Genomic DNA, 21,078 nt, shown 5'->3' with positions numbered 1-21,078 from the left:
AGAAAATCTGCACTGGCCTGTGACGTCACTACTCTGGGTCACCCAGAGTAAGGGGCAGTAGAGGTTCACGATATCAACGGGGACGGTAAAATACTTTTTGGCTACGGTTTGTGGTTCTACAGCGAGCGCCCCATCTGTCTTCTGGTCAAGATTTCACGCAGCAGGGCAGTCCTGTCAGCTTCATTTCAGAGCCTCTGCGTCCAGACCAGAGTGAATTCTGATCAGAACGTGGCCTCAGAATCAAATTTCAAAACACGGCGAGCCTTGTGGACGGCAACAGCACCGTGGCAATCAATAACTTTGTAAAGAGTGTGCATGTGATGTGCACGATCTATGTGCACCAGGGTATATCTGAAACGAAGATGACAAGGACAGTGTGCAACAGGAAAGACTACTGCATAAGGAAAATGTAATCAAGCAAGCAGCGGGTTGGTAGAGGTCAGGGGTGATGGGAAGTTAAAAAACACTGGGTGGGGCTCACAAAATTGGATTGGCTCTGATTCGGTAACAGTGTGAACAATGTGACGTTACTGGTAGTCATGCAAAGAGCTGCAATACCTCTGAACGAGTTTGCGCTGTAAGAAATTTAAATGAGCCATGGTGGTCATGGAGTGTGATGGAGAGAAACAAAATAAAAAAGAAGTGCTCCCACACTAAAGTATATTGCTGATGATGCAATAATCCATGTAACAGGGTCAGTATGCAAGGTGTAACAAAACAGCCTCAAGGCGGGACAAGCGTAAAGCATTTACCAACAACGTCAAGGGATTTTTGAAAGGCAAGCCCACTAACGAGGCATGGCATGGCTAAAGTCCACAGAATAAATTACAATACGTCAAAAAGCAGTGTTTGCATGCTGTTATGCATTGACCTAAAAAAACCAGGAGAAAAAAACATGAAGTGATTGGGCACATTAGTGCTTATAGCATCCAGAGAGATTAACCCTCCGCTTCATGTTTTTCCCCCTGCTGACGTAGGATCTACCTCAAAAGTAATGAATGGGATGTAGAGGATATGGTATTACAACTAGAGTTGGGGGCTGACTCAAGAATTGAAGAACAAGGATCCTGTCCTGCCTCATGTTCGACATACTGTGATTCTGGCCAAATCACTTAATTGCTATGAACCTAAGAAAACATGAAGCTGACCTTTTCTAATATAATTGGTGCTCAGGTAAAGCGCTCCGATGCATTTGGGCTGATTTTCTTGCTATATAAAATGCAGAAATAGCAATAATAAATTATGCGGCACTGGATAGTTATTTATGCCATGTCTAACAACTCTATACTTCCACTTTAAAAAACAATGCTGTGATATAATTTGGTGTCCGGATACAGCCTGATAAAAACGACCTTGAGAAGTTGAGAAACAACTTTTTTGTAGGCAGTGTACTAGCGAATGACACCACACTGACACGAGCCATGTTAATCCTACCCCCGGAGTTTAGCGTGGAAACGGAGTCCTCAAAAACATTAACAGTGTAAGCTTCCCTCATGCATAGAGGAGATATGACCCGTGTCACCAGTGCAGGCACTTGTCACACACAAAGCATATCATAGCCTAAAGTATGGTGTAATAGCTTGCCAGTTTCCAAAGGGCTCATGCGTTGTTTCCGGGCACAACAAGAACTGGTCAGCATACCGGAGAAGACAGGCATGGGAAAAGAGGGGGCGGGACACTGAGGAGCACAAGAGGATGATCAAAAAGAAAGCTACCATGTCCCTAGTGTAAAGGCTTCTTAAGTTCTGAATATTTCTGCAACCTGTAGACCAAAAGGCTTTTCATCTTTTTGAGTTGAAATTAATAGCTGGTTTGAAACACCCAGCCTGAGCATTCTTCACCTGGCCAAGATTCCACACTGGCTGGCGACCAGCAAGTTTCCTGGCCTCGTGTGCTAGTCACTACAGTTCTCCACTGCCTGATCGTCGCTTCTTGTAGCCATGTCATCAGATGAACACAAACTCAATGTCAAGTATGAGGCATGTGCCCATGTTGCACTAGCAGTGCCTTCCTTGGCACTAGCCACACCTATTGTGGTGGAATCGCCCTCTCTTGCCTCCCCTCAACCATTCAGTCACCTTTTAACACCAACAATGCGAGTCTGAAACGGTGTACAAGAATTAAAGATCTCAAAATCTAGGTGGGTATACTTGGCATTCAGGAAGACAATCGCCACATACCTTCCCATGCACTGTTTCAGCACTGACAGAGACATTTTTCAGTTTTGCAAAGATGAAAAGTCCTCCTACAGCAGCTTTATACAAAGCCTTATGCCGAATAATTTCGGACATTTTTTTAACTAGCTTTAAAAAAATAAAACTTCGCAATGTTGTTTGTCCTGCTGGGCACGTTTTTGCCAGTCACAAGCCTTCTTTTTGCGGGGCAATAGAAGTTAAAAAGAACAAAATAGTACCTTGAGCAAATCGGGAGCAGCACACACGCACTAATTAAGTTGAATTAATTAGTGCTTGATCCCTGCTCCTCACAGAGGAATGGAAATTATGCCAGGTATGCCTTGATGAATTATGAGGCTGTTAGGAAGAGTGCCACGCAAACCAACAAATGGTGAGTGATAGGCGGGCTCTAAGCCCTTTACTGAACACAACAGAGTCTTGCAAGCGAGATGCATGCGCTAGCACATGCACTGGCAGGCTTGACCCTAAATAAAGATTGCTTTATTGAAAAAGCAATCACAGACATGGTGGTCTGCTGAACTCAGCAGGCTACCATCCGTGCGATTGTAGCCATTCACAATGGGTCGCAAATGGAAACCTGCCTCATAAATAATAATGAGGCAGGTCCATTTGCGATCCACTGCGAATCACTAACAGTGTTAAACACACTGCTGTACATAGCAGTTTGTGATTTCCTAATAGCGAATCACTATTAGGAAATCGCAAACATGCGATTTTGTACATGTGGCTCTAAGTGGTGTCCAAAAAGGACCTTCGTCACCCAACTCCTCTTCATCAAGGAGATGTGCTGGTGGAAGAGGGGCGACTACTTGCCCATGTGTGAGCATGTTGCAGTAGCTGTGAAGATATATTCTCCTTTGTTCGAAGTGTCATCGACGACGACATAAGTGGTCCTACTGAAATCTTCAGCGTTAAAGATGGTTTTTCTGTTATCGACGGCATTGTCATCGACAAGGCTTTTGCTGGCGGTGCCACCACCGACAAGGAACTGGCTGTGTGTTCACTATCAATATCTTTGTCGATGATGGTTTGGTTGAGGGTGTCATCATTTACAGTGTCCTTATGGAAAGTATCGCCGTCGATACTATCAGCGACAAGGAAATGATCACAGATGATGTCACACAAGTAACGGTTAACGTTGTTGTTGTAGTTGCCATCAACGCCATTGTTGATTATAACTTTGGTGTCGTCAAGAAGAATTCAAAGTGCGGTTTTGAAGCCCTTTTGAGTGACATCTCTGTCGACAGAAGAGAGGACTACTTTTCTAAATGTAAGTCTGCTCTTACAGAAGGAGAAGGCTCATACAGAACCTGTTCTGATATGATTTTCTCAATTTAGACTTTTGAGCCCAATCCTCTGATGTCTTAGAATGCCCTGATGGCTCATGATAGTCTTTTTCATCACTTTTATAGAAGACCCTGGAGGCACTCTTTCTTGAGACCTATCCCTTTTTAGGGATTATTCAGTTTTTATAGAGTCAGCACTGTCCTGTTCAGAAAGAGGGACTTCCTTAGATTTTAATTTCTGAAGTCAAATAAGTAGTCTTCCCTCTCTATCCTTTAATGTCTGAGGAAAACGTGTAGTCCTTCATCTTATACTTAGGATACATATAGGCAGTAGATGCACTCCTAATGTGGATACTCTGAGTGCAGCCTCTTTTTGCCACATGTTCCACATGTTCTGAAAAGTCCTTTTCTTGCTGGTTCTGACATGGTTGTTCAGTGAGAAGCTGTTAGTTGTAGGTTTTCAGCTGTTTATGACATAAAATGTGTTCCAAAATAAAAGAATAAGAAACACACTGAGCAGACTACAGGGAAACAGCCTTCACACGGCATGTGGTAGAAAACCTGAGGGAGTGGACCCTCTGTGGAGAGGGTTTTAGAGGGTGCTGTCGCCTGACTGGCTGAACCTTGGTTCTTAATAGACGGTGTGGATAAGTTATTAAAGTGGTTGTTTTTAGCCATAATGTGCAGTGGTGGGCGGACTATGCGGAGTTAATTCGGCAGTTGCATAAAAACTCTGTGCAATTCCACGGAGTTCTGCCCCTTTGCTGATGTAAAAGGTAGGTGTATTAGTAGCTGTGTGAATCTGCCCCAAGGTTATTCATATACAACTAATAATGAACATCAAAGCATGAATTATAATTTGTCTCGTGACCGATTGAACAGATTAAAGCATTTTATGAACTTGGGTCAACTGTAGCGTTTCCCTTACCTGTGTCTCATTTTTATAGAGTAGGCAGTTCAGATGTAGGAATATGTAGGTTGTGCATCGCCAATAAGCTAATAACTAATTATTCATTATTTGCTCAAACACAACACCACCATTTCGTAAAACTTGCAGATTGAGCAATGACAAAACACGTCACTTGGTAACGATATTTATTGCTGTTGATGGGTAAAGCAAACACGGGCACATTTCCAGAGATCTCTTTTTCAGCCATCATTTACTTTGTCAACTGAAATCAGAGAGAGCCCTTCTTGCGCTTCCTCGCGCCCTTTCATTTTCCGTGTTTGATCACAGTCTTTCAGTTTCAGCTTCTTTCACTCGATGGGACACCCTGACACAGCTTGCATATACAATATGATAGTATGAGTGGAAAAAATGATGACTTCTCTGCAGTTAGTAATTAGTGATACACTGATAATAGCAATCTTTCGACAACATGGATAGCAAAATAAGTAACTATCTGCTGCGTTCTCTTCTAACTCCACAGGCGCGCATGTGTGTGCAAAATTCAATTAGTGTAATTTGAAACATGAGTTGTATATAGTGCAAAGGCAAATAAATACATTAACAAACCAAAGGTAGGAGCTGTTTTAATTTAGATGAAAGTCAAGTCATACTTTTCAGTTGTCTTTGCATGTGACAGCGGCAAGGCGAAGAGAGCATAGACTCATTTGCGTGTTATTGCCATCAGGTTTTTAGGCCTAGGGTACTATTTGCGCATGCTACGGCGACTCTTCAACACATTCTAGTGGAAAATATTTTAGAACACGTCATGGTGACTTTATTAGCTGACAGATAAAGGAGCAGGTAAATTATACTGGTAGAAAAGAAGCAAACTATGAGCACACCACAGTCACAAGCATGGCAGAGAGGAGGCTTCCCATGAAGCAAACCAGTGACACTGGGGAAACATGTTCCTGGCAACTAACTGCCCGGCCGCATGGGCACTCCAAGCACAGTACACTGCAGAGTGCAGACCCTGGAGAAAGCAACTCCGCTGGCTCAAAAAATAATGATAAGTTACAGATGATTCTCCTCACCTCCCAAGCCACGCTCAGCTTCACCTTCTTAAGTTCTTGTCCCTCGCCATCTATCCGGTACTGGGCTCAGTCCACTCTGCACCTTCGCAGGCTTCTGACCCCGGAGCAACACATGTGTGTATTGGAAGACATGCCTGCTCTGCTCTCATTGGTTGCTCTGAGTTCTTCTCTGATACTCTCATTACTCATTGGACAACTTTTGCCGCAGCCATGTTTGTTCGGGTAGTGTCACTCAGCACAGTCTAGCTGCCCTTTTTTGTGGTTATATTAGTGGTGGACAGTAAACTGTGTCATACGGTTGATGGCTGAGTGTTTTCTGATTTCCGCACAATGGCAAAACTCCACAAACTCCGCTTGTGGAGCAGAGTTTATTGCCCACCACTGATAATGTGCTACGTCATCATTGAATACTACTTTCTACGGTGCTTTGGGACTCCCACTTTGACAACAGAGAACGATTAAAGCATGTGAATCTATGCAAGATCCAATACTGTTGAACTTGCTTTGATCTATGACAGGTTAGGTTAGTCTAGGTGAAGCTACACAGGGTTGAACAATTGTCTATAATTAAAATTCCATGCAGGTGCAAATGGAGAGTGATTGCTCCAGAAAATATAAAAAAAGAGCAATTGGAATGACAAATTGGAGGTATACATAACAGCACTGCATTTCATTCATTAAAAGTGTCTAGTTAAAAGAGTGGAGATAAGAATTTACCCAATCTGATTTTACCTAAGATACATTACACGAGCACAAACTCTGAAGTAAAACAACCGTAGGAGTCCATTAATACAATAACATGTGTACACTGCATTGCTTTAAAGCACAGTCAGTACAAACCTTCATTAAAGACTGGGTTATTCTGAAAAGCTGCACAAGATGTTTAGGTCTTTCATCGTTCAAGCCGTTGCTTTCAACCTGAGGGAAAAAAACAATTATAGCATGGTGTGTCCAAAAAACACAAGTGGATATACCACAAACATACAGCAATGAAAATGAAGACAGAATGGAGTGACTTTGGATCATATGAGACCTTAGCTCACCCACACTGAAAAAAATTCAAAGTAGTATGATTTCTACTTTTTTTTAAATCCAGATTTCTTTATCAGTAAATTTAAATAACACTGTTACAGAAATGCTAGAAGAAAATAAACATGGGTGATAGAAGACTTAGAATGGGATGGAGACGAGACGAACTTAAGAAAGAGAGGCAGAGGATAGTTAAAGAGGAAAGGAATAACATGACCTCAAATATTACATCACTCATGACATAAAATGTCATCACTCATAGCATCAATGATGAAATCTCATATTACATTATTGATGACTCATCCAATGGATATGACAGTTTGCTATACACTTTTCGTACTGGAAGGTATTCAGCAAGGAACACACAGACCCAATTTTCCATTACACCTGCAGTACTAATGGGCGTATCTTTTTGCAAAAAGCAGAGTATGAAGCATATCTGTGAAATCACCCTCATTAGGTTGATTTTATGAATGTTGTTAACTGGTACTGGGGTACCTAAGATATATAACAGCTCTGTAGACATTAATGAGATCCGCAACGTATTAACCTTTGAATACCATTCAAAAACAGTGTTTGGGTATTATTGGATTAATGAAATGTGCCTTATTAGGTACCTCATCAGGACTAATATTTTAAGAGAATGGCTTCACTTCTATACATTAGCCAATTATAAGGCACGCACTATCAGGCCCTATGGACAACAACACAAAGTATGTAAAACAATGCTACACATATTCCTGAAATGAGTGACATGGTGTGCACCATTTTAACAATGCTTGCAATCGTTCTGCAACCAAACCTTCTGTAAAGTAATCGCCCATAGACTCTAAATTCTACCACAAGACTATTGTCTCAGAACTATCACTGAACTTTAAACAAACACTGGCAATACCAACAGGTCTCGCCATATAGTGGGGTTTAGTGGCATGGATAGGAGTGAAGAATAGTGTTAAGAAGTAACGTAACATGTTGTGAAGTGTTGTTAAGGGAATAGAGTGTAGTATAGTGTGAGACATGAGTATAGTGTTATAGAGTGGAGTGGTACAGAGTGTAGTGTAGTTGTGTAGAATACAGTAGAGTAGTGTAGAGGGTGTTGTGTTTCGTGTTTCGTGTTGTGGAGTAGAGTGGGGTAGAGCGGAGTAGATTGTTATATAGTGTAGTGGAGTATAGTGTTATAGAGATTAGTGGAGTAAGGTGGTATGTGGTGAATAGAGGGAGTTGCTTAGAGTGTTGTATAGTGGAGTAGGGTGGACTAGTTAGTAGAATGGCAGATAGTGGAGTATAGTGCTGTAGAGTGTAATAGTGTATAGTGAATTAGGGTGTCAGTGGAGCATAGTTTAACGGAGTATAGTATTACAGAGTTTAGTATTGTGGAATGCAGTGTTGTATAGTGTAGTGGAGTAGTGTAGTATTGTGGTTAGAGTTAAATGGTGTAAAGGACAGTGGCGCTGAGTATAATGGCAGCTCTGCAGTAAGGCTCATTTGCATGTGGTGAGGCCCAGACTGTTGACACACACTGAGCAAAAGCTGATGGGGTGGAAGGCGTTCAAAACTAATTACCAGTGGTTGGGATTAATTCAAGCACTACACTCAATTACTTGCTTCCCCCCACCCCCTAAATTATGGGTTAAATACCAGAAAGAGAGCCACCATAAGAAGCGTAGCACAATAGATGCAGTGATTCAGGTAGAGTACTGTACTCACCTTGAGAGGTGCCTGATACGGCAGATACACAAGACAGGCGTGTTGTGTTGTTTTCTAAACACACTTCAAGACGTATATTAAAGTAGTATTCCTGCATGCACTCACATGACAAAGGTCTTAAACAGTTTATTCTTGCGCACATTATAGACATGGCTTGAGTCAATAATCCACAGCATCACATAAAGAAATCACTTAATAACGACCACTCCCTGTGGGATCTTGTCAAATGACAAGCCTATCACAGTTTACACGGTTCCTGTGAGTCAAAAGTCTACCCGCTGCACATATCCAAACAACAAATGTCTTGAACGGATACCCAGAGAGCCCCCTTCACCAACTGCTCCACAGTGCCGCTGCACTCTATGCCCAGAGTGGTAGGGGGACTTGGCAGCCGGTCATACAGTCGTTGGGGGCCCACCAGTTCAGCAAAGTTAAGACCTCAGGCTCTGTCCCCGACCAGCACCTCTCCAGAGTGCAGGGGCCCAGGCACGCCCTTGCGTGTCTGCAGCATCAACTTATCATAGCAACCGTGGTCGGAGAGCACTAGGCAGTGGTACACAGGCTTAGCTCCTGAGCGGGTGCAGCAGCTTCCGGCTCTGTAGCTGCTTCTCAAGGGCGACATGAAGCAGCAGGTAAAAGGAGCACTGCCTAGCACCTGCTGCACTCTCCAAACAGGACTACCAACAGGTAGGGACTTGTCTACCCCCCGACAAACCCTCTTCAGACACCTCTTGTAGGGCTGTAAGAAGAGGCACTACAAGAGCCGTCACCAATGACCAGACCAATTGACATGAAAGACGATTGATTAGAAAGAACACCTTGTTTTCAGGTACAGCAAGTTTGTCATCACTATGGTCAGACCTTAGTCCCAAGCGGGCACCATTTTCAAGTCAGGCAATATCTTTTTCAAGTTTAGGATTACAAATTTAAGTATTGTTTTGTATGTAATAAATACTAAAATGGTATTTACAAATATATTCTAGAGAGAGACTGATTGCATGGCATTTTGTATATGGCCCTAATGCTTCCGCCGGCAGAATGCCACGACGTCCTAGAAATACTATAACTGACAAAGCGGGCACTATGCTGAGCCACGGATGAGAAGAACGAGGGTCAGTGAAAGAGAAAGCACTGCGTCCATGAAGCGGGTACCACGCTCAGCCAGGGAAACGCTCAAATAAAAAAAAAGTCCCTGAACAGAAAGTAACATAGAAAAAAGCATCCAAGTCCTGTGGCGATACTCCAGGAGAGTAAAGAGCTTGGAAAAAGAAGAGACCAGGAAGCCAAATTACCCACTAGCAAGCAAGAAGTTTTACAAGACAACTGACTAGACAAATCCAAAGCGATGGGAGAAGTCAAAGGTCAGAAAGTATATGCAACAGATCACCCTGACAGTGCAAGTGCTGTCTAGGTTCGAGCTAAAAATACCTGTACTTTTTAAATCTCCAGTTTGTATAGAAATTGTCTATAGCAGTAGTTCCCAACCTGTGGTCCGCGGACCCCCAGGGGTCCGTGACACATTCCCAGGGGATCCGAAGGCCTGGACTGGGAGGAAGGCACTTCTCCAGCTGGGGCCTCTGACAAACATGTGCATGTGTGTTTTCATATTTATTACTTCCTTTGTTGAGCAGTTTTAAAAGCACTGCAAAGCTCCTTGTACTGCAAAAATAAAAGTGTCAAGCTAACTCAATTGATTAATGTATCTGCTGGAGAGAGATGGGAGTTTTGTGCAGTGGCAGTTTTGACTCAAAGGTAGCGCAGATGGTTAAAATGCCTGCTGCAAATAATGTGTATCATGCAAAGAACAGTATTTTATGTGCATGGCACAGTGGTTTACTGCTTTTGTCACAGATTATTTTGTTACTACTGTATGCAGTTCATAATCGTAATCTAGCACAGTGAGCTGTGAACTGCCATTTAAGAGCTGCATGCAAACCGCATGGCACAAAATAGAAAGTTGTTTTTTTCCTAGTCTTTCATTTTCCTTATGCTGCTAAAAAAAGGTTTGCTTGTGTACAAATACATTCTTATTGCTAACGTAGTGCTTAATTCGTGCTTGTTGTTTCCGGAGCGGAGCACCAGCACTCACTTTTGAGGGCCGGGGCTTATGCTTCTGCCTCAAGCATTTGCTGCGAGCAAAAGACACATATGGGAGAGACTGAGGAAGGGAAACACGAAAAGCGTCACAAAGGGAGAAAGTAGAAAGCTGCTAGAGTGAGCTGAAGTGGCAGGGAGTGGCTTTATATGGATTGAAGAGTCCCGTGATGGCTTCCAGATTATGCTGCTCAGTATTCTGTGTACGCACATTTAATTGTGGTAGCCGCGTGTTTAAGAGGAGGGCTTTGGGCACCGGCATGTTTTTATTGACAAATTAAGCACTGTGCTAACGTCATCGCTAATCACTGTGCTGTGTTCTGAATCCTAAGTTTGTGCTTCTCCGGACCAAGCACTCTTTGAAAACGCCTACCAGTGTGGATGACATGTAAATCCTACACCTTGTAGTCCCCTGTAAAGTGCCCCGACACCCTACAGTGGTATGAGAAGTGCTATAAAACAAATCAAGTACATGTGACAGAGAGGCTAGGGAGAGATGAGAGGCCCTTATGGTTTACTTTCTTTCCCCGTCACTTATTCACTTGAAAAAGCTTTCTCAGATCTTGCATACCTAAAAAATAAAAACAGAAATCGCTCCGGAAATGTAGAATCTGACCTGAGGATTCACCTTTCCTAAATAAGACCAAACATTGAAAAGGTAGTTGCCGAGATGCAGCACCAACCTTCCCAATAAAATGTTTCGATTTTGAAATATTTTTTCAATATAAAATAATTTTATCTTTAGTAATTTGGGTATTTAGTGTGTACTTGGTATATTTTTTGCGAATTACTGTTTTAATGTTTGAAAATTAAATCGTACAAATTGCTGGGGGTCCCCGGCTTCAAGTAATGATTCATTGGGGGTCCTCAGGAGTCAAAAGGTTGGGAACCACTGGTCTATAGCACTACATTACAATTATTTAATGTCAGCATGTAGACAGACATCCACAGATGAATAATGTATTGTAAAAAAAATATATATTTTTGGTAGCGTGCTTTTGAGAGAAGGTACAACCTATTTGAAATGTACAACTGAAACTCACACTAGTTTTGCTCAGTCTCTACCTTGCTTTAATGAAGTACTGCCTGCACTTAAAATGCAATGGTAGTTCAAAAGTGAACCTTATAACCTTTACCGTACTGAATGAGACTTGTCTCCAGTACGCTGCTGTTTCTATTTGAGTAGCAGCAGCAGTTTGGAAAACGTAATTAGTGATGTTAGCGATGATGTAATTTAACATGGCATGAGTAATGTGACGTGACTATAAGCATTGCATGGTGTGGGCACAAGTTATAGCTGGTGAATGTCAGAGTTTTTTTTTTTTAGTTTTTGAACATTACTTTTTAGCTTATTTCAACACCGAACTAGAATATCACTTTAACCTTTGTTTTTTCAGTCAAAACCAAGGGATTTATTTAATGTAAGGTAAAATCATATCTCACTACCTACCTTAAAAAAAAATATATAGCTAGAAATATAAAACTCTTACAATTTAAACTATGCGTTTAACTGCCACAACTGATTTGATCATAGACTTGTAATCATTCCCTACTGGAATGTGAACTTGAATCAGAGCAGATGATTCATTGCTTCATAACAGAAGTGGGTAGGTACATATTAGGTACATATTACCACTGTATTTGCAAAATACATGAATTGAGACACTGTAGGTACTCTCTAGTGACGGAGTGTAACACTCATAAAACCATCTCTAATTTTCTAATTGGTTTATGTACCACTTGGAGCTTCACACTTATGGAGGGGCATGGATGACAATCATTCAAGACAAGCGCACAAGTTGGTGCTCTGTAACCTGCAGACGCACAAGGGGCTAGTCTGACATATCGGTGTATAGGCTGATTTCTTGGGCTTTGTTTATGATGTGGTGTGCCAGTTTTCTCTGTTCATATTCTCTGATATTAATGCAAACATAGCAAGCACAAATGCATACAGTTTACCATCGCTTGCACAATACCTAGACAGATTATCTTTACAAGTTTAAAACTGTCCCAATTTGCAGATATGGGCCACTTTTAATTGGGTGCCTGGGACTATTTTCTGTCCCAGTCCGACCCTGGTAGGAAAAAGTCTGAGACTGCGCATGAAAGTTAATATATCACTATGTAGGATAGCACAGCTTGAGCTAAGGTGCAAACATATTGTGGGTGAGCTCACATGAATGCAGAGACCTGGAGTGATCATGTACCCATATACTTCAGGAAGGGGAGAGGGCTGCATACATGTTACATAACTGTGAGTATATTATGTCATCCATGTGAAGTATGCAATTTCAAGAGTTTCCATTTTGTGTTGTGACTGTGGAACGGACTGGCCTTTTCCATATTTATAATACTGTTCGGTTGCTAGGAGTTTTGGGGATCAAAAAATCAGAAAAATCACGTTTTATGGATAAAGATGGACAATACAGGCACAACATAAGGCGCGGTTATATGAAAGCAAATACACTATTAATCATTCTTGCCAGGGACATGGCACAGCATAAACGGCTGAACAAACTGGGAAGGCAGGACACAGACCACTGAAGATTTACATGATCACAGGAACATTAGGAGGCTAAACGATAAAAAAAAGAGTTTTATATTTATGAGGTTCTCAGTCCTACTTTGTTTCGGATGCCCGAGTAACTTAATTGCTGGACTGTGTTCATAGTTTTGAGACTTGAGCAGCACCCTCATGGTAGTACATAAGAAAATGTAATATTACCTATTTTTTGCCGTTTCTTAAAATACTTAAAGAATGTAAAACTATATCCCCAAATATTCTACAACAGACCACCCAGCCCACTCCTGCCCTAAAAGAGCAACTCCTCATTATCTCCCTGAAACTTCACATGAGCCACATGTATCAGAGCAGAGCAGGCAGGCTGTTACGTTACAGAAACAACTAAGCATGTTTTAAGCAAGGGGGGGGGGGGCTGCTCTGTGATATATTACTCAAGTAAACAGGAGAAAAAGGTTCTGACTGGCCCCCGGGGGCACTCCTGTGGGCCACATCAGCATACTAGCTGTGCAAACCCCTGCAGCCAATCAGCCTGTAAAAAGTAGGGACATGGATAATGGAGGGGAGAACAAAGACGGACGAGTCAAGAGTGTTGGTGCCAAGAGGAGCGGGCGAGGAAGGCGATTCAAGGAAGACGAACTTCTTTAATTTGCTGCCCGGCCACCCTCGATACGCATTGGGGGTTTTGCGCCGGGCAGCTCCTTTTAAACCCCACTTTCTGCCTTCGGGGTATGTTGGGGATATTTGAACAATGCATCAGCCCTCATTGGGCCCTTGGTCCTTCCTTGCCCCCACCCCCCCTTTCTGTTTCCGCCCTGCACCCCACTTGCGACAGGGCCGAAAAGGGGGGGAGGGGGAAAAAAGAGTGCTTGCTTCTGTGGGGGCCGCTTTTGGTCCCCCTCCATCCCTTTGCGCGCCACACCCTGCGCGTTTTTGCTCAGAGCCTTGGAGTGGTTTCTGCTCCGGCCCCATGAGCTCCCTATGGTCACGGGCCTTCACCCAGACGCTACAGCACTTGCACAGAGCCGTGGCTTCAGGCAAGTTAAATTGAAGGGCACTGAAGGCGGGATGTGGTGGGCGGTAGCACAGGAGCTTTTTTACTGGGCTGTAATGCTTGCATGACCATACGCCATCAGTGCACCCAGTCTCAAGTTGGAATATTTTTTGTGAGTTTTGGCACAGTATAAGAGAGGTGTGAAATCTATACACTCTGACACAACTAAGGCATGTGTATCACCTTGTGGTGTGGTGTTGAGATATAAATACATAGGGGGTTATTCTAACTTTGGAGGAGTGTTAATCCGTCCCAAAAGTGACGGTAAAGTGACGGATATACCACCAGCCGTATTACGAGTTCCATAGGATATAATGGACTCGTAATACGGCTGGTGGTAAATCCGTCACTTTTCTGTCACTTTTGGGACGGATTAACACCTCCTCCAAAGTTAGAATAACCCCCATAAAGCTAAAGAACCCGAGTTCTAAGGCCTGTTTGAGTCACTTCATCCCCAAGGATATGAACCATCTGTTTGAAAGGAGATGAATCTACGAAAACCCAGTGGGAGCTAAGAAGAAGGGACCAGGTCAAAACATAGGCAGAATTTATTGTGAATCCTGTAACAATTTATATGTTTAATAAACCTCACACATAATCATAATAACTGGTTGAACCAATTCATTCTCCTGTTACAGGGTTAAATGATTTGGTCTTATATTTTCAAAAGTTTTTTCAACCTCTCTTTCTCATATGGTGTTTGTTATTGAGCACATAAAAAAATATATATATTATCGGAGTCTAAAAACCCAATTTGTATGTATCCATGCATTGCTGCCGTTTCTGGCAGGTATGTTTCCATTAAGCCAAGAAGCAGATAGCATTTTTCAAATCACAGATGAAAGCAAAAATCAACTTGATGTTCCTCAGGTTCAGCGTTGGCACACTTGCTGCTTCCAGCAGCAAGACTTGTGCCTGTGGGGATATTGTTTTCAGGATACAATGGGAGGGATGGCAAAGTATATTTATATAAGAAGCCAAAGGTTACAGGGGCATTGTAGTTATGTTCAGATTTGACATGCACAAATAGAAATTTAGCTGTTCTAGTTAGAGTTATTTCAAGCAACTATAGCTCCTGCACCGGCATGCACAGTTTTCTCATCAATAATTTTACTGCAAATGTGGAAGTGATTTTGTCAATGATGTCATAGAAGATGTCATGAGTGATGTAGTATGTGGGGTAATTAGCAGTGCATGGAAATGGAGCAAGTTATAGTTACCTTAGGGACGAGCTGTAGTTACTTTAGGACATGAGTTATAGTTACTTGAAATAACTTTATAAATGCTGAATTTCTAAAGTTTTGTACGTTTGAAATGTGAGACCAACTATAACCTCCATGTAACTCGTTTTTTAAGTGAGTTTCTATGTTTTTTTTAAAATTCTATTTCCTAACTATAACGTCCCTATAAGCTTTGTTTTTTCAGTAAATATTTATAAATATTATTACCTAAATTATAAATTGATAAATGGTATAATATTTAAGGAAAATGTTTTAATTATATGTTTTGAAATAATACGTGAATATTGTTTTACACCCACCTGGGATCAGTAAGAGTGGCTCCATCATGCTTTCATGACAAACTGTTGACTCCCCATGGTATATTAGGAGTTTCAATATTGTCAAAAGAAAATATTTCCTATTTGAATTTCTCTTTTTGCACATAACAGTTAACAGTGAATTACATGTTTTGAGATAATATGTCCGTATTGTTTTATACTCATTTGGGATGTGGATGAGCGGCTCCATCATCCCTTCATTACAAACTGTTAACTCCCCATGGCATGCTAAGAGTTTCAATATTGTCAATTCTAATTTATTTCCTTGCACATAATTGTTCTCTTTTCATATTGAAATTTGCCTATTATGAATATGGAAACCCCAGAGTGGATTGGAAGGGATATATGGCAGTATCTTCATTTGTTTTATCAATTTATGTTATTGTCAATCTATGCACTTTGGATCTTACTAGTCTGAGGGGGAAATCGAAGTGGGCAATATAAGCAAGAAGTATGTTTATAAAAGTATGTGTATAATTAACTTTCAGTATACTGGTAGGTGAATTGCAACGCGGGGATAACATGGCGGAAACAATGTTAGATGCACCTTTAAGTTTTGTTCTCTGTGTATGTTTACATCGCAATATGGAGATTATTTTGTTTATAAGCAACAGTATTGGCGATCATGTTTCAGCGTGAGCAAGGCTAGGACTGAGCCGGAACGCATTGTTCATTTTCTTCTGCCTCAATAAACTGATGAATTTAAGCTGCTGGAGTGCCAATTTCTCATTCAATGAAGAGTTTTGGAATATATATGGAAAATGTCACTTACCCAGTGTACATCTGTTCGTGGCATGAGAAGCTGCAGATTCACATGCTTTGCACATCCCGCCATCTAGTGTTGGGCTCGGAGTGTTACAAGTTGTTTTCTTCGAAGAAGTCTTTTCGAGTCACGAGATCGAGGGACTACTCCCATTTCAGCTCCATTGCGCATGGGCGTCGACTCCATCTTAGATTGTTTTCCCCGCAGAGGGTGAGGTAGGAGTTGTGTATTACAGTAATAGTGCCCATGCAATGGAGTAAACATGTATGTACATAATGTAGTTTAAGGTGATATATTTACAAATTTACAGTTGTTCAAGATCGACTTCGAAACTGCTACAGGCTCCCAGGGAGGCGGGTGGGCGCATGTGAATCTGCAGCGTCTCATGCCACGAACAGATGTACACTGGGTAAGTGACATTTTCCGTTCGATGGCATGTGTAGCTGCAGATACACATGCTTTGCATAGACTAGTAAGCAGTTATCTCCCCAAAAGCTGTGGTTCAGCCTGTAGGAGTTGAAGTTGTTTGAAACAAAGTTCATAGTACTGCCTGGCCTACTGTGGCTTGTTGTGCTGTTAACACATCCACGCAATAGTGTTTGGTAAACGTATGAGGCGTAGACCATGTGGCTGCCTTACATATCTCAGTCATTGGAATGTTTCCTGGAAAGCCCATGGTAGCACCCTTCTTTCTAGTTGAGTGTGCCTTTGGTGTAATAGGCAGTTGTCTCTTTGCTTTGAGATAACAGGTTTGAATGCATTTAACTATCCATATAGCAATGCCTTGTTTGGAAATTGGATTTCCTGAATGAGGTTTTTGGAAAGCAACAAATAATTGTTTTGTTTTCCGAATTTGTTTGGTTCTGTCAATGTAGTACATTAACGCTCTTTTGATGTCTAACGTATGTAGTGCTCTCTCAGCTACAGAATCTGGTTGTGGGAAGAACACTGATAGTTCTACTGTTTGATTCAAGTGGAACGGTGATATGACTTTTGGTAAGAATTTTGGATTTGTTCGAAGAACTACTTTATGCTTGTGTATTTGAATAAATGGTTCTTGTATGGTAAATGCTTGGATTTCACTTACTCTTCTTAGAGATGTGATGGCAATTAGAAATGCAACTTTCCATGTTAAATATTGCATTTCACATGAGTGCATGGGCTCAAAAGGTGGCCCCATGAGTCGTGTTAAGACAATGTTGAGGTTCCATGAAGGGACTGGTGGTGTTCTTGGTGGTATAATTCTTTTTAGGCCTTCCATAAAGGCTTTAATGACTGGTATCCTAAACAATGAAGTTGAGTAGGTAATTTGCAGGTAAGCTGAAATTGCGGTAAGATGTATCTTAATGGATGAAAAAGCTAGTTTTGACTTTTGCAAATGTAGCAAGTAGCTTACGATGTCTTTAGCAGATGCATGTAAAGGTTGAATTTGATTATTATGGCAATAATAAATGAACCTTTTCCACTTATTTGCATAGCAATGTCTAGTGCTTGGTTTCCTAGCTTGTTTTATGACTTCCATACATTCTTGTGTAAGGTCTAAGTGTCCGAACTCTAAGACCTCAGGAGCCAAATTGCTAGATTCAGCGATGCTGGATTGGGGTGTCTGATCTGTTGATTGTGTTGAGTTAACAGATCTGGTCTGTTTGGTAGTTGACATGAGGTACTACTGAGTGGTCTAGTAGTGTTGTGTACCAAGGTTGTCTTGCCCAAGTTGGTGCTATGAGTATGAGTTTGAGTTTGTTTTGACTCAACTTGTTTACTAGATATGGAAAGAGTGGGAGAGGGGGAAAAGCGTATGCAAATATCCCTGACCAACTCATCCATAATGCATTGCCCAGAGACTGATCTTGTGGGTACCTGGATGCGAAGCTTTGGCACTTTGCGTTTTCTTTTGTTGCAAATAGGTCTATTTGTGGTGTCCCCCAATTTTGGAAGTACGTATGTAGTACTTGGGGGTGAATCTCCCATTCGTGGATTTGTTGGTGATCCCGAGAGAGATTGTCTGCTAATTGATTCTGAATTCCTGGAATAAACTGTGCTAATAGGGGAATGTGGTTGTGTATCGCCCAATGCCATATTTTCTGTGTCAGGAGACACAACTGTGTTGATTGTGGTCCTCCCTGTTTGTTTAGGTAATACATCGTTGTCATGTTGTCTGTTTTGACAAGAATGTGTTTGTGGCTTATTATTGGTTGAACAGCTTTTAATGCTAGAAATACTGCCAATAGTTCTAGGTGATTTATGTGAAACTGTTTTTGCTGAGTGTTCCATTGTCCCTGAATGCTGTGTTGATTGAGGTGTGCTCCCCACCCTATCATGGAGGCATCTGTAGTTATTACGAATTGAGGCACTGTGTCTTGAAAAGGCTGCCCTTGGTTTAAATTTATATTGTTCCACCATTGAAGCGAGGTGTATGTTTGGCGGTCTATCAACACTAGATCTAGAAGTTGACCCTGTGTCTGTGACCATTGTTATGCTAGGCACTGTTGTAAGGGCTGCATGTGCAATCTTGCGTTTGGGACAATGGCTATGCATGAGGACATCATGCCTAGGAGTTTCATTACTATTTTGACTTGTATCCTTTGGTTTGGATATATGACCTTTATTACATTGTGAAATGCTTGTACTCTTTGTGGACTTGGCGTGGCAATCGCTCTTGCTGTGTCGATTGTTGCCCCTAAGTATTGCTGTGTCTGACACGGCTGAAGGTGTGACCTTGTGTAGTTGATTGAGAAACCTAGTTTGTGTAGGGTTTCTATGACGTACTTTGTGTGTTGTGAACACCGTTTTAGTGTGTTGGTTTTGATTAACCAATCGTCTAGATACGGGAACACATGTATTTGCTGCCTTCTGATACGCACAGCTGCTACTGCGAGGCATTTTGTAAAGACTCTTGGCGCAGTAGTTATTCCGAATGGCAACACTTTGAATTGGTAGTGTACCCTTTGGAATACAAATCTTAGGTACTTTCTGTGTGAAAGATGTATTGGTATATGGAAATATGCATCCTTGAGGTCTAGTGTTGTCATGTAGTCTTGTTGTTTGAGCAGTGGGATTACGTCTTGTAATGTCACAATGTGAAAGTGGTCTGATTTGATGTAGGTATTTAATGTTCTTAGATCTAATATAGGTCTTAGTGTTTTGTCCTTTTTGGGTATGAGAAAGTACAGAGAGTAAACTCCTATTCCTTTCTGTTGGATTGGTACTAATTCTGTTGCTCCTTTCTGTAGCAATGCCTGGACCTCTAGTCCTAGAAGATCCATGTGTTGTTTTGACATATTGGGGGTCATTCTGACCCCCGCGGGCGGCGGTCGCCGCCCGCGTGGAGGGAGCCGCCATATGGCCGCTCCGCGGTCGAAAGACCGCGGAGGCCATTCTGGCTTTCCCGCTGGGCTGGCGGGCGACCGCCAGAAGGCCGCCCGCCAGCCCAGCGGGAAACCCCTCCCCACGAGGAAGCCGGCTCCGAATGGAGCCGGCGGAGTGGGTATGTGCGACGGGTGCAGTGGCACCCGTCGCGTATTTCAGTGTCTGCATAGCAGACACTGAAATACAAAGTGGGGCCCTCTTACGGGGGCCCCTGCAGTGCCCATGCCAGTGGCATGGGCACTGCAGGGGCCCCCAGGGGCCCCGCGGCACCCCCTACCGCCATCCTGTTCGTGGCGGGAGACCCGCCAGGAACAGGATGGCGGTAGGGGGTGTCAGAATCCCCATGGCGGCGGAGCAAGCTCCGCCACCATGGAGGATTCACAAGGGCAGCGGAAAACCGGCGGGAGACCGCCGGTTTTCCTTGTCTGACCGCGGCCAAACCGCCGCGGTCAGAATGCCCTGCGGGGCACCGCCAGCCTGTTGGCGGTGCTCCCGCATCCCCGGCCCCGGCGGTAAGAATCAGGGCCATTGTGTGTTTTCGGTGGGACGTTTGGAGGAAATTTGAGAAATTCTATGTAATAACCATGCTGGATAATTGCCAGTACCCAAGTGTCTGTTGTTATCTCCTTCCAATGTTTGTAAAAATTGCCTAGTCTCCCCCCCACAGGTGTTATATGTTGGGGATGTGTGACTTGGAAGTCACTGCTTGTTTTGAGGAGTTTTGGGGCTTTGGAACTTCCCTCTATTCTTTTGGAATTGTCCCCCTCTATATTGCCCCCGAAAACTTCCCTGCTGATATTGGCTTTGATAAGTGGGCCTTGCTTGTGAGGTTGTGGCTTCTGTAGGTTGACCTCGAAACCCCCCTCTAAATTGTGTCTTGCAAAATGTGCCTCTGCTCTGTGGGGAGTAGAGTGCGCCCATGGCTTTTGCCGTATCAGTGTCTTTTTTAAGTTTCTCAATAGCAGTGTCCACCTCCGGCCCAAACAACCGCTGTTCATTAAAAGGCATATTCTGCACGGCTTGTTGTATTTCCGGCTTGAATCCTGACGTACGCAACCATGCGTGCCTCCTTATTGTTACTGCGGTATTTACTGTCCTTGCAGCTGTATCTGCTGCATCCATTACTGACCGTATCTGATTATTTGAGATACTTTATCCTTCCTCCACCACTTGTTGTGCCATTTTCTGAACCTCTTTGGGTAAGTGTTCTATGAAATGCTGCATTTCGTCCCAATGAGCTCTATTGTATCTTGCCAGAAGTGCCTGTGAGTTGGCAGTGCGCCATTGGTTTGCTGCTTGTGCTGCAACCCTTTTCCCGCAGCGTCGAATTTGCGACTCTCCTTGTCTGGAGGTGGAGCGTCTCCCGAGGTATGAGAGTTTGCTCTCTTGCGAGCTGCACCAACAACCACTTTTCTTGAAAGGCAAGTCTTCTTTTCATTTTAATTGGGGGAAGAGTGCTTATCTTCCCTGTGTCCTTTTGAATGTGGAGCCTCCTTTGAGTGTAATCTGGCTCCATTGA

General features: G+C 42.7%; 1 protein-coding gene across 2 annotated transcripts in view; it reads right to left on the bottom strand.

Moving 5' to 3' along the window:
* Positions 1-21,078, bottom strand: part of CEP290 (centrosomal protein 290) — a 1,276,764-nt gene that overhangs the window by 1,183,884 nt on the left and 71,802 nt on the right. For both annotated transcript variants that reach the window (XM_069229617.1, XM_069229618.1), the window contains one exon: positions 6,305-6,382. In XM_069229617.1, coding sequence (XP_069085718.1) covers positions 6,305-6,382 — 78 coding nt within the window. The remainder of the gene's footprint in view (positions 1-6,304; positions 6,383-21,078) is intronic.

The sequence above is a fragment of the Pleurodeles waltl genome, chromosome 4_1 (assembly GCF_031143425.1).
Source record: "Pleurodeles waltl isolate 20211129_DDA chromosome 4_1, aPleWal1.hap1.20221129, whole genome shotgun sequence".
Taxonomy (NCBI): Eukaryota; Metazoa; Chordata; class Amphibia; order Caudata; family Salamandridae; genus Pleurodeles; species Pleurodeles waltl.
Note: the sequence above shows the minus strand (reverse complement) of the source record. Positions and strands in the feature narration are given on the sequence as shown.